Source organism: Rhynchophorus ferrugineus, unplaced genomic scaffold (assembly GCF_030347505.1).
Source record: "Rhynchophorus ferrugineus isolate W39M unplaced genomic scaffold, kcgeb_rfMv2 rfM6, whole genome shotgun sequence".
In the NCBI taxonomy this organism is placed as follows: domain Eukaryota; kingdom Metazoa; phylum Arthropoda; class Insecta; order Coleoptera; family Curculionidae; genus Rhynchophorus; species Rhynchophorus ferrugineus.
The window spans coordinates 23,067,788-23,088,854 of record NW_027472585.1 but is presented as its reverse complement, the minus strand read 5'-3'; the positions used below and the strand labels follow the sequence as shown (position 1 = coordinate 23,088,854).

Sequence of the window (21,067 nt, the reverse complement as noted above, 5' to 3'; positions counted from 1 at the left end):
TTAATTTATTTTATTAATTTAAATAAACAAACATGTCTTTGTGCATTAATTTAGGCAAAGAAAAAATACAATAAGCTGTATTTTATTTGCAACATTGCTTTCTCCCCTTCAACTCAACAATAACAATATCCACCTCGTCGATTATTCGGTGAATTAAAGTTCACCTCACGTGCTCACTGGTCGAATGGCATCCGACAGAATGCTATTTTGAACATTTTAACTAAATCGTTGTTCTCTTGAAGAAACATTTGTATTTCCAGGACATTAGTACGGGTCACTGTTGGATTGTGAGCATCCGGATTACCCATAAAATATATTTGTAAGAATGATCGGTATCTGGTAGTGACAGCAGCGCTCTTAGTAAATTAAAAATTTACTCTTGCGTCTACAATTGGTTAAGAATTCGTCCAATACAATATGCCACGCAACGTCATTTGGTAAGAGAGATTTTGAGTGAGAGAGAAATGAGAAAAGAGAAATTTGAGTAGAGACAGTACCATTTCGAGGATTTCCATGGGTAAACTGGCAGTCGAAGGTATAGGATTAACGACCGCGTACATCCCTGTGGTTATGTAATGCTGATTATAAGCCTGATTATCGCGACCATGTGCAATAACAATCTGTTTTAAAAGTACCTGAATGGTGAACGAGTGAAACGCGTTGGTTTTTTTTATAATAGATAAAGGCTATCAGTATCGCTTTTAAACAAGTCGTCTCGTGTTTGTTTTTTGAATGAAACAGTTTTAAAACAAATTAATAGTTTTTGTTTTCTAAACCCTTTCATATTTTTACAATTTTTCATGTCAATGCGGTCGGCCCTTCTTACTAACCCATAGCGCTTTGTGGTTGGGACTCTCAGACGAAACCGAAAACACTCCCTACTTTGCCTAGCAAGAAACGAAGCATTGGAAACAGTCCTTTTTGTATGGTAGCCATTTTCTCTCCTTCTCATCGCATGTAAAGGTCTTAATACACTTTATTCGTCAATAGTTTGTGAAGCTGTTCGGAAGTCCTTTGGGAAATTGAGATGGGCTTTCGTCCAATAAGTCTTCTGATTCATTATTTTTAAATGTTTCTGGCGTTTCAAACCGTTTTGTTATCGATGGTAAAAGTCACCACTTTAAAATCGTGGAAGCCAAAATCAACCATTAGGATATGACAGACCAGCATCACCATGCTTTTAGAGAGCTTCTATTCTTAATTATTTGCATATCTCAAATTATATTATTTGCTTTAGTAGAGGATTTGACTGCTAATAGCAGTAGTGATGATTGCAATATACATGCTGCTAAACATAGTATAATTTTAGGATGCCATGACATTTGATGTTTCTGTTTATTATTTTATTAATACAGCCAAAAATCATAAAATTCAGCAATACTCCCCAAACAGAATATTGTTGTGAGTATATACTTAGGACATTTATAAGTATTGATGTAGCATCAATCTTTCTACGATAATTTATCAATATGCTATGAAAAAGAAATTAAAACAAGCTTTCATGAGTTTAATTATAATAATTAAAAAAATTATATTATATTATTAATATATTGTTATCATTATAAATGGTTATTAAATATAATAACAAACAACCCGTTGACAGTTTTCCTCTTAGGACAGAGCAGTCGATGTTAAATTGAGAATGGAAAGAAATTGTTCACCATCAACTGCTCTAGCTTGACGAAAGTATTAATTAAATTTTTTGCTACCAAGAACAATTGCGAGTGAAGTAGATAATTAAAGAAATGATTAGAATTGCAAAACATGAAAGGTTGTTAGCTTCTATCACGATAACGCCAGACAACACGCATTAGTACATCCACCGTATAGGTAGGAGATTACCCCGTCCGATCACTCTTTACTTCAGTTTATGCAAAACGCTTCAAATAGCATAACATTTACTTCAAAAGTGACTCGCCAAAATCATTGTGTTCACTTTTACACCTATTTCGACAGCCTTTAATGGTTTTACCAGAAAAGTGACAAAAAATCATCGATCAAAATGACATAGAGTCTATTCAAAATAGCAGTGAACTCACGTCATTAATATGTGTCTGTCGCAAATTGTAAATTCATTTTAGAGTCAGACAATCGTTTCCTTCTCATTTTATTCTATTTAACTACATGTTATAAACCACAAAATACTGAACATTTCCTTTTTAACCTTTTTAACGACAACGAAATTACTTATTCTGTGGTCATAAACCCTCAAACGTTATCTGAACGCTTTGCTTGTTTTGATAAATTTTAAATCGCTTCGGAGTCCTTATACTAAGGGTGTGACAAATCAAGATCAGTTTGATGTTAGCTGTATCAGCGGTCAAATATATGACATGTATAAAAACAGGGCGTAGTTTTTTTTAACTTTATTTAATACAATTATTTTAGAGGAGTCTGTTAATCTGAAGAGTATATAGAGACAGCTTAGAGATATGCAGCTCTTTGAGGGATGTAGAGCATCCTTTTATAGATAGTTCGGTATTATAGGATTTAAATGGTGTAAAGATGACCTACGAAGAGGTCGAATGGAATTTCCACTCAATGCTTTCAAAAAAATATAATGTATAATAGCAAATAATAAAATCAAGAAAGACTTATTATTTCAATTATTTATTATATAAATGAATATTTTCGAAGATGATCAATATACCTAATGGTCACTAATGGCAAGATGATAATAAAAATAGAGTTAAGACAAAAAAAAAATGGAGGTAAAAGGTAATCGTTGAAATAAAAATTGAATAGGTTTTATCAGCCATAACATTTTTTTTAAAGTTTATTTTAAATATATTGTTTTTATGCTGGAAACAAGAATGCTTAATAACCTTTTCGGTTTGGGTGATCTCGATCAGGCACATTGAAGAAGAAATTGACAAATGATGGAATTGTGGATGTTGGATCGATTGGATATAAATATAGGATTCTGATTCAATACTGAAAATTTTCAAGGCATGGCGGTGAGAGTGGAAACAACTAATAGTGAGATATAATTAATGTACGATAACTGTAGTAATTTGCTGTAGAGTGTGAAAGTTTCGTCTGCACATATATGTGTTTAATTGTTTAGAATATACATGAGCATTTGGTTAAAATGGGTGAGAAGAGAATTAATACTAAGAATACTGTTTAACAGATACGGTGAAATCATTAAGGAGAATGCACTGACTAAATCTATTTTTATCAAGAAAGATGTATATAGGTAGTAATATAACAAACTAAGGATAAATAGAGCGATATAAAAGTAACTGTACAAGGAAACATTGAATCGAATGAAACAAGAACTAAGCGTACAATGTAAATATACTCTCTAATGAAAATAAAACATATTACTTCGATATATAATTGTTAATCATGCGATTTAGACATCCATAAAATACCACTACTTAAGAGACGCGCCTGGAACTCTAACTCATAAAACACAACCCTAACCTCCAAACTTTTATAATATATGCATTATATGTACTGTAATGTTAAAATAAATTATACATTATAAAAGCATTTTTTAATTTAATAATATATTTATTTTATTTATAACAATTTAATTATTTTATTCACAACAGATTATTTTATTTTGTTATACGTCTTAGCCAAAATGAACTAAAACTCAGAGTTGATGCAGCAACATTCCTACGTTTTGCAGTCATCAGATGGCGTGAGTTCGCTCTTAGTTTGAATATCCTATACATATTACTGACGAATAAAATTTTAAGTATATACGAGTAAATTCGTTTTGAAGAATGCCCAAAAATATTTTTAGTCAAGCCTATTTAGTATACGTAAAATAATACGCTTTTATATTAAAACAAGACCATAAATGTAAATTTCCGTGTAGAGCATTATATTCTCTCCAGTTTCGTGGCAAGTTCTCGTCCTTCGACTAACTACAAATTCTAATATAGCGTATAACTAATACATAAGCTCCATTCAAGATTATTGAATAGATTATTATGGAGTTCGGAAGTTCACGGTTCGCCAAACAAAATATCTCCGTCAAAAGCGAAAGGATCTTAGGTATTAGAAGGGCTATTGGCCTTTGATAAACAGGTCAAGTTGCCGGGACGGGGCTTTATCTCTTGCGAACGATTAAATGTATGTCGGGAGTTTTCGGGGTAAACAATCGGCACAAGTTTCGGCGACATCAAAGATTAAAAGTTCGCCGGGCCTATCCTGATTTATTGGATTGACTGGGAAGTTGACACTGTGTTTTTTTTCTGCTGTTTCGTTCAGTCCACGGTATTCGGTCATATTTGATTATTTTCTTGGATTGAGAAAACTAAACCCCATATCCATTCATTGTACGTGTTATAATAATAAAAAACGATATATTATCTTTTTATATAAATATGAGGAACAATTAGTTTCTCAGATTTTACTAAACACATATATCTAGTAACACTATTGGGCGAAGCTATATTGTACCGCTTCCGAACAGTTACCCTTAATCTAGTGATATATAGCTCATCGCATTATTTGATGATTTTTGAGAAACCAGATATTCAATATTAGCATTTTGTAATCTAACCATGATGGTATTTGATTGGCACTTGTTGAAGATATGAGTGTAGTTAATATGTGTCCATGCATTTTGATAATATATGATCGTTCAGTTCAGTGAATTTTGGTTAGAAGCCCATACTTTTCTGTTTGGTTGGTGTTTGAATCTTGTAGATATATATATACCGTTTACGCACACTTGCAGAAATAAATCCATCACATTTCATTAAATATAACTTTTCCTATTATTTGGTAACTGAAAGAAAAGCAAAATTATTAGAAAATCATACATAATAAACAAAACAAATGAGGCCTAACCACAAATTTTATCGATGGTACGGTTTATCTCGAAAGTATGTTTATTACGTACGTTATATTGCTCAAATTGGAAGAACCATATACTTACTAAACAAAAACTACTCAGACTTAAACTGACACAAATGTGTTATCAGACGCGAACCAAAGATATCCTTGGATAAAAATATATTGCTGCATAAATCTATACTTAGATATATTTGGACCTACAGAGACCTACTAAGTGTGTAGACTAACGCGTTTACTTCTTAATCATGTTAGGGATTAATGGACACTTTGTCATTTGGAGCAAGATTAGAATAAGTTATTTTACACAGTCGTTTGTATACTGAGGTTTTTTTCAACATGTGTTATATTACATAGGTCTGCAACTAAATAGCTGTTTCAACTGATATCCTAGAGATCTCTAAATTTGATCATCTATGATTCCTACTGCAATTTTTGCTACTATTCTTGATGGACAATCCCCATTAATGAATTTACTACCTCCAGATTTTGGTTGATATATTGTAGATTTACTAGCCTAAAATAAACGTATGATCGTATTTTTCAGCTGAAGAAAGTCTCCAGTTCGGAAAGAAGTCCTCAGTCAATACATCATTACTTTAATAAAACAATAATTTATTTACATATACTTTTATATAATATGCGTTCTCTTTTCCTTGTTTGTTCCATCCTTTTACATTGAGTGAAGTACACATTAGGTCATAAAGTTGACATTATTCTTTTTATATTTTGATTATTTGTTCCAGGTCAACTCTTGTTAGCAAATTTATACTTTTCGAAGAATCGCTCTCCAGTATGCTTGCATCCCGTAAAATCTTATCTAATTTCTTCTTCTCTTATTCTAATTTAACTTACTTTCACGCTGAACTAATTCCACGTACACTTCACCTATAAAATGAAAATTAAATTATTACTAAAATATGTCATAAGTAAATGTCTATATACAGTTATTTTTGCTAGTATTATTGATGGACAAAATAACTTCACTAATAAATGTAATACTTCCAATACATTAATAAATGTAATATTTTACAAGAAATATTTTCCTCCATGTTCTTGTTATTATTTTGATATTCGATGCTATTTCAGAGACAAATTTAGGTATGTGTTGATTCCACTTTGATGTATTTGAAAATTGATTGGTATACTGTTAAAAATGTAAATTGATGCTGTTGTATTTTAAAACATGTAAAAATTTGACTTTAAATTCTGCACCAACATACGTATGAAAAATAATACTTTTATAATCTATTCTCGCATACGTAAACATATCGTTTTATGACAAAAAGAAAGTTAATTTCGGATTTAGTATACTCGAATTATAAGGATTGTGTTACAAACCTAAACATCTTTTAGATTTTTCTTCAGACCTGTGTAATTTTCCTAAGAAATACTTACCCAAAAGAAATTGCTGAAATTTAAAGGAAATAAAAAATAAAACATTAGATACTTAACTTACCAAATATATATATATATATATATATATATATATATATATATATATATATATATATATATATATGATATTTAAGCAATAATTCAGATAATATCGCAAGAAAGCTACACCATTTGATGCGGATTTAATATTTAATAAAAGCCATACGGACACAAGACTATTTTAAATCATATTATCCGCTTTGATGGCTTGCTGGTAGAGATTTCCCTCAATGCACTTTATCGGCGAAAACGTTCAATTTAAAAATAAAAGAGAACAAAAAAAAAATGAGAAGGGAACCGATTCAAATATCGGGCGCGGAAGGTAATCGAATAAAGTTTCTTTCCGCTGGAAAAACTCCGACGGATATTCTTTCTCGTCGATATATCGAGTGTTATTTTGCAGGGACTGTTCAAGCGAACATTAAGGTGGATCCAGCCACATTGCCAGCATTCCTGACGTCCAGCCAAGTGTTCAAAGTTAAGGAACACGACAGGGTCGTTCTACCTTGCGAAGTGACAAATCTCGGTGAGTAAACGATTTTCTTACGCGCATCAGCGCCAACTGTATCGATAAGTTTCCGTTTGTACACTTGCATTTGTAAGCAGGTTTCGATTGAAAAGTGGAAAACCCGAACGAAGAGAATCCGACTAGATATGCATTCAGTAAAGTTAATCGAGCATATCTCGTGACGTACAGTATTGCTTGCGAATGGAGAAACCTTGAAATATATGTTTATATTATCAGTTTCGCCTAGATTCTTTTGCAGATTTAATTGATTTATTTATATTGAAAAGCAACACAATTGCTGGCTGTTCTGGTATCTTATAATGTGAGCCTCTCTGTTTTCAAGTTGATCTTGATTCAGTTCTTTTGGTCGATACGTTATCGTTTATAGCAGGATTGGTAAAATCGTCCTTCGTAGGAGCGGGATTTTAGTTCTGATTGTATTATTATCTTTGCTACTCCCTTTTTTTAAAGTATGGAGAGCTTCTGCCACTTGTCTATTTTCTCCTTTTGCGTTCACTACTGTTTCACTGATTCTAAATGCTTGACTTCTACATTCTATAGTTGACAATTAAAATAGTAAAATTTAATACAGTAAACCGATGCCGTTGACCTTATTAGTAGCGATATGATAATAACAATATTTATAATTTTCTGTCATACCTTAAAGACTCTTTTATACCAACTGGAATTTATCTGGGCCGGACCTACTGTATACCACGGTCTTCGGCATAAATCCCACCGACTAGCGAGTAACCAACTTAAAAATCACCCTGAAGATATCCGATCTTACCCAGACTAGTTACTGGCGTGACTGAAATCATTGTCCTTGTCGGTTTTTGTACTATTGCCTTTTGGAAAGTCACAATTGTAAAAAAACACAATTATAAATTTACGACCATACCCCAGTAGTATTCGAACCCGCCACTATTGCAATGGTAGGAGGACCATCTTCTCGCCTTCAGCACTGCGCCACCAAGCTCGCTAGATTAAAAAAATGATCTTGAGCTTTGTTGCTCTACAATGCGAATCATATCATGTAGATTGCTCGATACCTTAAGACCTGTGTTAGTGAGTACTGGGATAATATCATTTATTAAGAAGGTTAAGAATTTGTAGTATCTTTGTGCTAAAGTTTCAATTTAGTTTCATGTACATTTAGTTTCAAGTAATATTATGTTTTCATATAATTGCGTTCCTTGTTATATTAAAAGGTAGTGGAGAGGTTGCATCTCCTCCTAAAAATATTTAATGAAATCAACAAAACAATTTAAGTGTTTAAATCCACCTTGTGATTCTGTTCGCATACCCTTTGACGTCCCATTTGTATACTTTTTTAGGTATTTTTCAGAAAATGTTTAGCATATTTACCCGTTGCTAGTTTTAGAGTTATTACTATCTTCTTTTTTCAATATTGAGACACCTATTACCATTTTCCTTACCGAGAGCATTTTTTTCAGTTTTTTAATGTTGTTTTGATGAAAATATGCTTGCCTAACTGGTTGATATAACATTACAATTTGCTATATTTACGTTTAAGTGTTGCAGCTTCCACGTTGATCGCCATACTGTTTCTGTAAGTTTTACTGGCCTTATTTTTGCGTAATAAGTAAATAAATCTAAACATAATGATATATATTGTAACACCATGCACTTATAGAGACTAATGGTAATGCAGGAGCACCAATTGTAGGTTTCGGCTTTAATATTTTAAAAGTGACCATTTTGATACCAATGGTCAAGGGATAAAAAAGTAATAAATTGCAAGACCAGTTAGACAATTAGTCTATTATATCCAGCCATTTATATGACATGAGAAAGATATAAATGGAATGAAAACGATTACCACACGATTTACCGAATATTTAGCTGTGGTTTCATAGTTGAAAGAGATTTCGCTAGCGTATTGTAATTGGCGGTGGAAAATAGATCAATTGCGATGATTGTAACCGCAAAAAGTAATGAGAAATGATAACGGATGATCTAAAGGAACAAAAAGTTCAAGTACAATAAATTTCAAGAACTATTGGAGGAAAATCTAGTCCATGAGTTAGCTCAACAACACTACCCTAATCATTGTTGATCGATACCGAAGCACAATAATCACGCACATAAAAAGTGGTTATAGCAGGATCAGCAAGGTTTAGTATTTTACAAACTGCTGTAGACTATTGAAATCTAGAATCATCAAAACTTGGAAAACTATTCCAAAACTAAAAACCGACTATATACCATTTCGAAGATCTTCGAAGATGATTGTAACATTGCAAACGAAGATACAAGAGACAAAAAAAAATAAATGTAAGCTGTCCAGGCGAGACAGCGCATGTCCATTTCTGGTGGTCCTTTCTTCAGGAGAGAGATGTTATATCACGCGATTTCTAACAGGTTTCTCTACGAAAATTATGTATTCGAGATAGAAGCCGTTTACTTATGTTGAGCGGAGTGGGACCTCTAGACATAGGTAGATTTCTTTATGGTGGAATAGATTTAAACAATCAATGTCGTTTTGTATTGCCGTTCAAGAAGTCCTTTGGCTCCCTTTCTTATCTTAAATCATAATAATAAATATAAATCATCTTTTCATATTTTATAGCATATATACCATATATATCTTACATGTTTATATTTGACATATTTATATATATATATATATATATATATATATATATATATATATATTATGTTTTACATACCCTTATTTACACAATGCAAGTTTGCTTTGAACCAACTATGCTTCATATCCTCTTAATTGAAAACACATTTGAAGGTTTTCATATAGTTTACTAATGAAGTGTTTTATTATAGTCTTTATAATACTACACTAAAGGCTGAACAGACTCGAACTAACGAACAACAGCTAGAATTGCGCATCTTCTTGGTTAACTTTCTGAATGTCTGGCACAATAAACAATACATTTTTGTTCTTAGCAAATAAATTCTGCTAACATAAGCCAATATATCTTATTAAACTGTATTTGCTTGTGAATACTCTCTTATACCTTTTAATTTAAATTCAAAAATTCATAATTTTTTATAAGCAAAATGTTTTTTTTTTAATTGATAAGGTATAAGTTAAGCATAAAAATCATGGAGTATTATACAGAGAAATATCTCAAAGCCGTAACTATTTTTATCCACAGATAGCTCGTCTCAACTCGAAATAAAAATATAAATCTCGGTTGTTGTTTCTTGTATTTTAAAGCTGAGATATAGAACTTAAATTGGTTACTCAAATGCGTACCGAGAAAAGCTCTTACCAAAATTTTGTTCCCGCAACAATGGGAGAGTTGCTTAATATTCTCGGTACATTTGCGGGATCATTCATTGGCGTCCGCTTCGACCGTCTTATTGCTTCCCGTTCGAACGCTCAAAACGCGTTAAATTGACATCCAACAGTATGGGCCGAGCCCGCCCGTCTCGTTACTTGGATCGCTTGCACATTGACTTCGCAGCATTTATTGAAAAGCGTCTTCCGTCATTGACGTTCCACTTCTTACTGCTCATAAAATGGCTAATATATCGAGATGGCTGTAATTGGAACATGTACCACAAGTAAATCAATCGACTTCTTGTACAATGATTCAAAATGTTGATTTGTAATCAATTACAATTTGGTTTTATCGAACTAATCTATTTTTAAATTAATTGCCTTAATTTTTGAGGTATTTTATTAAAATAAAATGATATCGATTTTCATGGCATAGAACTAAGTAGTTTTGAATTCGCAATAGCGCTTCCTCACTTGTTTTTAATTCAAGTTTATTACTGACATGATCTTTCAATTTAATTTACTTGTGCCCAATATTACGATAATTACTTGTATAGATAAGAAAAAGCTAGAGCTGAGAAACAAATAAAATGAAAAATCATTAGTGGAAATTTGCAGTGGGGTAAGGAAGGATGAACGAATCCCACCAAATTTGAGTATATTACTTATATTTTCAATACAAAAACAGGGAAATAAAAGATGTGTGGAACTCCAGAAAAAATTAAATATCCAAATTGAAGATGTAAAAGTAGAAGTAAACATAAAAAAATATTTGGGTATAGATATCGAAAGTAATGGGAAAGTGGAGAAGTAAATGAATGCTACCAAAGAGGGATAGAACCAAGATGATATCTATAGAAATAAAATGCCTCATAATAGTGTAACAAAGATAGACAAGATTAGAAGTAAGGATACCAAACAAAATTTCATAATTGATATTGAATCAGTGGAAGAGTACATGCAAAGAAGAAAACTTAGTTGGTGGAGACATTTAAGAGATTTACGTAAAAAAGGTAAATACAATATAGAAAGCTAGAAAAAAGCTTAGTCGCAATCAAAGAGATCACGCGATGAAAAAAAAATTAACAGCATTTTTACCTACGTAAATATATAATGAACACTAAACATAACATACCTACACAACTATGCGGTATAATAGATGATTTTATATTTAAATATGAACTAGAAAGCCCGGTCAACTTTACACCACCTTGCAAATTTTATCCAACAAAACAATAGCCACTCGGTTGATGGTCGGTGAATTAAACCTGTTCTAGCGCTCATCAGCGGTTGTTTTGTCAGGTGTGATGGTGATGATATCCGATCCGACTAAACCGTTCTTCTAATGAAGAAAACTTTTGTAGGCCTTGGACGATAGTTCGCTTCACAATTGTATTACGATAACAACGCTTATCAATGCCCGCCTCCGGATTACCCATAAAATAGGTGTGTGAATATATATGATCTGCATTTGGTAGTCATAATAGAATTCCTAGTAAGTGATAACTTTGGGCTTGTACATGCAAATTAACAATTCCAATGTTACTAAATAACGTTCATCGTAAAATAACTTGAAAGTGCACATGAAACCGTCTTATATAATATGCGTATACCAAACCAAACCATCTCATTTGGAAACAACTTTTACATTTTTGAATATTAGTGATGACAAACGAATATCATCATCCCGAAACGTAACTTATGTATTGACACCAAAGTGTATTTCTGGATCGTATTGGTATGAACGAGCAGTATATTCCTGATCACAGGAGAATTATTTTTGCAGAATAGTTGCATTCCATTCCAATCCCCTTCATTTCCAGTAATTCTGGAACGAAGTTGTAACATATCAATACGACTGTTATCATTTTCTGTCTTTAGCTGGTTATTGGTGCGGTTAGCAGTGATGTAGCTTGTCACACAGTTGATTGACATCGATGACTTAATATAAGTCATAACATATTCTCCTTGACATGTTAATAATAAAAGTAAAGAGAATTCTTGCACTCTAGATATGTAACTAAATATGTTAACAACAAGTCTTAAATACATTTACAAAATATGATTTACCATACACTGTCACATTTATCGGTTTAGCACCTTATACTTGCAATAATACAAACATACAGCAAAGCAAGTACGGAATTAATATATTAGTATATATTTCTGAAAACCATATTTGATATGTGTGGCATTAAATTTCACTTGATTTTTACGTTATCGAATATATGTATTTTATATTTGTTATTGTAATCCTAAATATCTTTATACAACAGTGGAAAATCCGACAAGGAATAATCATCCCAGTCACGCCAGTAACCAGGCTGGATAAGATAAGTCTTCTGGTATGGTCTCGCTAAGTTGGTCACTGGCTAGCCGGTAGGCTTAATATCGAGGGCCGTGGTTCGGAGCCCACGTTATACTGTAGGTCCAGTTCGGACAAACCCTTATTGGTAAAAAGGAGACTTTAAAATATTAATTAAAAAAATCGTAGTACTTGACGCGCATCTCATATTTTCAGTTATTGGTGATAAGCAGTTTTATACCAACTTGTGATGCAACTTTCTGTGAGCTATTGACCAGAAAATTTTAGATTCGATATCATGCAGTATAACTACGAATTATGTATTAAATTAAGCTAAACGTCCAACAGAAACTTTGTTTAGGTGTATATGTAGATACTGGAAAGCAAATCTTTTAACATTACAAATTATGACAACAGAAAATATTTCGCATTTTTTTTCGCGAAAGTAAATTTTAGGTTCATAAAATATTTACTCCATTAATGCAATGACGTGAAACACTTCTATTGTTTCAAGGTTAATTTAAAAACGTATGTTAATATACTAAATGGTCAATGATCCTCAGTTAAATGTCAACATTTTAAATGATAAAATGCTCATCTTCTTTTAACTAATAATACAATGTATCCATTTCATAGAAATAATTGGCGAGTAAGGTCATTTCAAATTTTCTCATAGATTTCGAATATTTTATAACGTAGAAAATATTCCTTTTACAAAAAATTTATTTTAAAAATTTACATCATTCACAACTTCCATGTTTTTCGATTTCTTTGGCTAAGACCACAGGAAATAAGATTTTTTTAAAATATTTTAATAGCAGAAACAATATTTTGTGGAATATTGCCAATGTATTTTAGATATGTAATATGTAACTAATATACATGACCATTTTCTATCACATGGCTTTTCATGCGAATATATTAGGTAGTTAGCATATCAGATATTTTGGTTCTAAGTTTGATTTTAACTACTGAAAAGGTAAAGGGATTCACTAAACATCCTAAATATGAAAGCCACACTCGCGTAGTTTGACAAAAGTTGGTTATTCGACTAGCTGAATTACCGAAATGATTAATTTAATTTGTTTACAGGTCCCTATATATTGGCCTGGAAGAAGGGTATCGCGGTACTGTCGGCGGGCTCTGTAAAAGTTTCACCCGATCCCCGGGTCAGCTTGATCAATGGTTTCAACTTGGAGATAAGGGACGCAGGGCCACAAGACGCCGGCGATTATGTTTGCCAAATCGGTACCTTGGACCCCAGAGAGATTACACATACTTTGGAGATATTGGGTAAGAATATTAACAGATTTTCTTTACTCTAAATAGAAATAAATAGTTTTTCATGATGAAAATGGGTATCGTGAATATTAAATATCATTTGATGGTACTATGACGTAAATTGTTTTTTACAGAATAAGGTCGGTCGATTTCGGCATTTCGTTACATATAATTGTGATTGGTTGATTTTTTCGGATATATTTTTGTTTAGAAGTAACACAAAGCAGATACGAATGAATTGAAGTGTTTCTAGAGTATTAACTAGACTTCTGTACTTGCGACTGAATGTTATACTATATTTGATAAAAATATTGCAGATTTCATAGTTTGGGTACCGAACTATGAAACCATATAAATCGTAAAATACCAGCAAAATATGCAACATAACATCGCAAATTTGCCTATTTCCTAAAGTTTGTTTACACATTGTAGTTGCCAAACTGGTTTGTCATAATAAAATATTGTTAACAAAAACCGACTTCAAAAAATAAATAAAAACTCACTAAAAGCTTTAAAATCATGAAACTTAAATTTTTAATACAAAAAAAATCCGTTTAGAATAAAATATGTATATAATAATCGCTGTAACAACAAAATATTTCGTTAAAAATACTTAAATTTTTCTCTTTATTATGTTAGATACACAATAATTTACGCAGTTATTTTATTAACTATTACAGTGGTTGCGTCAAGTAAATGTACAGCTCGTGTGAAGAAAAATAATAATAAAGGAACACTGAATGTATATGATTTAACAAATTTTCTAACCGAACTAGAACAAAAAGTGCCATCGGCTTTGCCTGGAATCGAACCCGCGATATTGGCGTGTGAGTTAAACACTCTAACCGGTACCCTAGAAGCAACTGCCTACAACATTTTTACGGCTTCTCATATGATATAGTTAGTTTTTAAATAGCAAACTGAACGGCTTTTGCCCAGAACGACTTCCGGTCTTCCGTCACATCAGTTCAGCAATAACATTAAACACAAATAACTGATAAAGAAGACACTGAAAAGTGCCTTATCATTGAAAACTGCATTGTCAATGAATGTAATGAATAAAATAACCTTATATGTAAACTAAATAAATAATAAAAAACCAATATGTACCTATTATATTCACATTTTTATATTAATTTTGGTCGGCCTAAAATTAATTAAACTATAGAAAATGAATAAAATGGTGTTTCTAGCATGTTGTTTTCGAAACGTAAATTTTGTGACATACATTTTTAAATAAATAAATAACATTTTTATCACTTCAAATTAAACTTATTCAATCTGAATTTCAAATTACCGATGTGCTGTTATAAAAGGTCAATAAAAAATGTGGGTTTATTTTTTTCAGTAATCTTATATAGATACTAGGAACCTCAAATACAGTAATTTCATAAAGTAGCGAATCCTTAAAAAAAAGAGCTTCATGGCATAGTGTAACCGTTTGAAAAATTAATCAGCTTATTGATAATTAATTTAAATAATTTTCTTAGCTGTATATGGTCATTAGGCTTTTGGGTACTTAAACCATTTTTTAATATTAGTATGTAATTATCACATAATAAGGTCATTACAAAATATAGAAAATCATAGTTTTTTATTAAGTTAGAATTGTTTCTTATGTTAGTGTTAAATTACTTTTCATTATTTTTGTCACAGCTTTCATTAATTTTATCCTTTTTCTGTAACGTATATTAAGTGCATTTAGTTTGTCTCGACCAACAGTAATAAGGTATCATATTAATATTTTATCATCATCTTCAATGCATAGTTTTAACATTTGAGAAGAATGATCATTTCTCAACTAATACGCTGATACTAGTGCCGCAGGATTTGAATATTCATCACTAAATATTGCTGCAGTTGACAATGGACTTTAGCTATCATACCGTTTTCTATTATCATGCCTTCTTCATTGCTGGTCGATGCGCTTTCCACCCAAGAGGTCGATTTCGTCAGAAGAATCTGTGTGAAATTCGTTCACCGTTCATTCGACGGACATATCTAAACCACTAAAATGTGCGTCTCTGATTTCTTCCTTAATTGTAGTTTTTTAGATGAACAATTTCATTTCTACTACGATGTGTGAAATATGTCTAAAATTAGCCATTCAAGAGAGCAATCATCGCTTTTCAAAAATAAAACAGTGTTTCTCCGGTCTTTGAAGTGATTTCATATACACATTATCTTAAAGAACTAGGAGCTCCTGCAGCTGCAGCGTAGCGGTGTAAGCTACTTTCTTGTCCTGTATAATTATTCTTTGTGAAGTGAACTCTATATATACTCTAAAAAGATTTCGTTGAGACGTACAATAGCAGGCGATCCATCAGTTGTCAATAATGTGGTCCTTTTTCACGAATAATGCTTAGAACATCTGTATCAATGAATATAGTGCTATAATCAGCAAATATTATATTGGTCAAGGAGTGAGTGTAGTAAGTGTAGTATCATATTGAAGGCATATTTGTTTTTAAAAATCTTTCGCATAATTGCACCTACTAACACTGTAGGTGCCACATTTCTTCGTTGAACATCGGCTCAGATCTCAAATGAATTTGATATATTATTTCCCACTCCAGACAGGTAATTAAATAGTCGTGAGATCTCTCATGAAGTTTAATATTTTTTAGAGGGCCATACTCAGCTTCTAATGCCGCCCAAGGTGCGAACGAATGTATATAGCCGAACCGATAAATTTTACACTATACTGGGGGAATGCGAGAATCTTATCCGTACACCAACGATTGGGTCTAAATATGCTCGGCTTGTTTGCTTGCTAAACCTATTGCATGTGGTCGAGTCCAGCGGCTTTGGCATATTTTAATGCTTTTATTGGCGTTTATAATTCACCGATTGTTGGATCGTTATTAAGATATGAAGTTTCTGGAATGTCAACTACTGGCGGAGTCTGTTCTCAATCAAGTTCGGGAATTTTGTCGTTGGTAGATTTAGTCCTACCGCTCAATATCAAGTTTTTGGTATAGCGTCCGATATTCCCATTTCGGTGTAGTAACTTTCAAATATGCGGCCACAGCATTCCTTGGACTTTCTTACTAAATTTAGTTTTTGCCTAACTGTTTAATATTGCGCCCCTTATGTCATTTCTTCATTTCTTTTGTGTCTCGATATTACCATTTTTCTTGATCATCACCTAAGTATTCAGTAAAAAAAAGTCATAATATTTTTTGAATAGATCTAAGCATCTTCATTATTTTACTATTTTTTAGGGTCAATACTGAATCATTTCTCTGTTGCTATCTCCCCTCTGAGACAACTCTTAAATCTCCATACAGTATCTAATCTTGAGCAGTAGAGTTATTTATCTGTAAGTTTCATGGGTCAAAATAGTCATGCTGGTAAATTTAAAAAAAAAATGAAAAATTAAATCAATATTATGATCTGCTTTGGACAAAGTTTGAGAACGATAGTTGCCTAAGGTTCTTTATTTTCTAAATGTAGTTTAAAAGTTAAATCGCATTGCTTCTCTTCCATTTCTTATCTCTATAGGCCCCACAAATTCAAATACTTTATAAATTTGAAGACACACTTTAGAGACATAAACCCGAAGTCATTTATGCATTGAATACAAAATAAAATTTCATTAAAACAACATTTAATGGCACAAGAATTAAATAATTAAAAGATAAATATAATAGACAATCACCGAACAATACGGAAAAAAGCTCCGTCTCAAAAAGTCATTTGTTCATTGTTCGATTGTTATAATTACGTCTTTTCTTCCTTCGTCTTTATTTGTAAAATAACCACAGCTTGAAAGGCCTTAGGATAAATTCTTTGTACAATGAGATTTAACGAATTAACGTGGCTTAGCTGATGATAGAAATAAGTTACTGTTCTATTGTTGTACCAGTTCGTCATTGTGCGAATTAAAACGATTCATATACATAATGAGAATAGCATAAAACATTTAATTATTTCTATAAAGTGATTATTTAAGTATTTTTTTAAACTCTTCTCAATATATATGTGTTATTTGGTGATTACAACGAAAATTTTATAGATTAACTATTACAATTTACAAGAACATGTTAAAGTATGGAGAGGCAGTTTGTATATAACAGAAAATGAATAAATCAGAGCCGTTAGAACAGTTAGGTGTAAATTTAAATGAAACAGATCACAAGTAATGTAATTATTGGAATCATGTATTGTTTTTTAGTTCAAGGATGTCATGAATATAAAATTGTTTCGACAGGTTTCCTGGGAAGACACATTGTGTATGAAGCACCCCGGCGTGAACATTTTAAGTGGTTCACCTTTGACAAAATTTGCAGCATGTGTTAATTTAGGATGACTTGGCGGGATGGATTTGGAACGCATAACAGAGGAGAAAAAATCATTACTTAATTGTCACAGTTTATTGTTATCTTCAAGCAGGCTCCAGGCCAGCTGGTTCAATCATTAAGCTTAATTTAAATGAAGCGGTCTTGGTATTTGTATAATATTATGTGTTCCTGCGAAGCCCATTTGAAATGGCGTTCTTGGGTTGAGAAACATTTCATTTTCTTTGACTCCTATCCGAGTGGGTATCCAGGCAAGGAAAACATTTCTATTTTTACATATCTAAAATTATTTAATGATACTGAGTTTGTGGATCGATAGCTCTAATTGCACAGGAAAAGCCCGGCAGGACAAACAGTTCAGTAGTGAAGATGCTTTGAGCGGCTAAAAGTTAAGAGAATTGACTCCCTCAAGATTGCAGCGTCAATAATATCACCGGTTTTTGAACTATCTGTGTATAGCACACACGACAAACAATATTCTGATTGGAGATCCGAGCCAAAGCCCCGTTAACGATTTGCTAGGTGACGTTTGCATGGTGAAAGACAACGGGATGGAATTTAGAGGGAAGTTTTAGAAGGGAATATGAGGAATAGTGAAGGATTATGTTTGTGTTAGGGAGGCGTATAAAATAGGGGTATCTTCTTATGAAGGATTTTTCAATATAACGAGAGAATTTGTGGTTAGTTTTTAATATGTGTGAATGTATATTGTTTAGGTGGGAGGGTAATATTTTCGTGACAGTCCGCAAGATAAACGTAGATTGTCTTTGGGTTAGGGGTTCAACTCCAGAGATGCATTGGAGGCCAGGGACTGTAACGATAGCCCTATATGGCAATACTGAGAGTATTATTTTGAATGGTTTCGAGGGAGCGGATATATGTAAGTCTAGCACTGGTATATAAGAAGCATTAATAATCTAATTTTTGGGAAATTCCATGAGATCTATGGGAGATATATTTTATTTCGATTAGGTTTTACAAGTTTGTCTTTTAATGTTCACTACATGTTATTTGCAGGCGAGATAGTGATAAAATGTGATTCCCAGGTATTTAATGTGATTAATTTGATGTGATTTTCTATCCTATATTACCATATCATATATTCTCTTTTGGTGCCGCTTTTATTTAGTTAACATACGCCCAGTTGTTTTGTTATAATTCACCATTGTTACACTTTGTCCTAAAAATAATTTAATTTATTATGTATTTTCGTTTCTAACACACCAGAATAAGTATATTTTGAGGAGTTTACTATATATGTATATGGCGGTGAATATTTATATGGCCTTTTTCAATTTTTTTCGATAATTTCTGTTCGAGTAATCGATGGATTAATGACAATTGCTGGTACTAAAATGTGGCTTTAAGTTTGAATCGAAAGCATTTCTATTTATGTTATGTCCCATATGATAAATTTTTTTAAGTTTATTCGAAAAATGACAAACATTTTTTTCATATACAGCCTTGGAGGTTTGCTAGTTTTGGTAATTTTTTATATTGTTGTTATTATTTCAGCTGAAATTCACGAGAATTTTCAAATAAATTATATTCATAAGATACATTATATGCGTTGATAGTATATTATAATAATCACATATTTTAATAATCAGATATTTTAATATACTTATTGTTAAGAGTTATGTTTATCCTAAAGTATGTACAATGGTATATATATCTTTATTTTACTTTTGACTGACACTACAGATTATTCACTGTGGAAGGCAACACCAAAACTGAAAAGGCCCAGCAGCGGGCGCTCTGGGAATCGCGAAATCACTCATTATCATTATGTTTACAAAACAATAACTTATTCAATTATGCTCTTTTATTAAAATATATTATTTCCTTGCTTGCTTCACTCTTCCCACTTTCAGAGTAGTAGTCATTAGATCAATAGGGTGTCGTTGATGGCTAATATTATATGTTTTGTTTATTTGACTAAAGTTAGCCCTCAAGGTAATTAATTTGATCTTTTCAAAATATTATTCGTCACTAGCCTTGCATGCTGCAAAATCCAATCGAATGACTTCTAGTATAAAGTACCTATTAAAATAAATGAAAATTAACGGCCTAAAAACAATAAAGAAATAGCCGCGATCTTCTCGAAGTATTTAAAAAATGTTTTTAAAGCCTTCCCATCTGAACTATCTAAAGATGTCGAAAATAAAATTGGTAGCATCCTAAATTCACCATTTCAAATGGACTTACCACATCACAAATTCATTGCCAAAGAAGTTCAACAAATAGTAACCAGACAGATTAATTTTAAGGAAGCTGCTGGATGACCTAATAATCGGAAAATATTACAGAAACTATCAGAGAAGGGGGTAAAATTATTAACATTCATATTCGATGCCATATTACGAACTGATTATTTTTCTAGAACATAGGAAAGGAGCTGAAATAATAATGATTCAATTAAAATATAAAAATCTACAGTTTTTCTAGGGAATCGGTGAAAATAAGTATTCATGCATTGGTATAAGTTTTATCCAGATGATTTGGCGTAAGTGGTGTTCATTTACTTATGTAACTCCTAACTAAGCTTTAGAATCTGTTTACTGTTATGTATCCAGGTTTTTCTCTTAATTACCAGTCACGTTTCCAATTATAAATTTATTTCGATTTCTTATTTTGCTTAATTGGTGTTTTGGCGGTTATACATCGTCTTTTATTTAGTTTGAATATCGCGATTCGGATGTTTTTTCATTTGATTGGAATCCTGAATTTATAAATTCAACAAATAATAACCAGAAAGAGCAATATTCAGGAAACTGCTGAATGATCTAATAAACGGAAAATATTGCAGGACATATCAGGGAAGGGGGTAAATTTATTAACGTTCATATTCAAAGCTATATTACGAATTAATTAATTTACTATCATCTAGGATAGGAGCTGAAATAATAATGATTATCAAACCAAGTAAAACACAAGAAGATGTGACCTCCTATAGGTCTATAAGTTTGTTACCGATAATCCCGAATTTTTTTTTAGAAACTGTGCATGAAACGGCAAAATTATATCATAGAAAAATAAGAGATTATTAAAGAACATCAATTTATGTTTCGCAGTAAGCATGGAATAAGCGGATAGAGCTGCAAACAATATATATTGACCTACACGCAAAAAGGTATTATTCAGCTGCACTT

The 21,067-nt window shown here is 32.0% G+C and overlaps 1 protein-coding gene across 1 annotated transcript in view; it reads left to right on the top strand.

Moving 5' to 3' along the window:
- LOC143199104 (limbic system-associated membrane protein) overlaps positions 1 to 21,067 on the top strand; it is a 565,114-nt gene that overhangs the window by 200,639 nt on the left and 343,408 nt on the right. The window contains exons 2-3 of the mRNA XM_076408852.1: positions 6,656 to 6,778; positions 13,426 to 13,626. Coding sequence (XP_076264967.1) covers positions 6,656 to 6,778; positions 13,426 to 13,626 — 324 coding nt within the window. The remainder of the gene's footprint in view (positions 1 to 6,655; positions 6,779 to 13,425; positions 13,627 to 21,067) is intronic.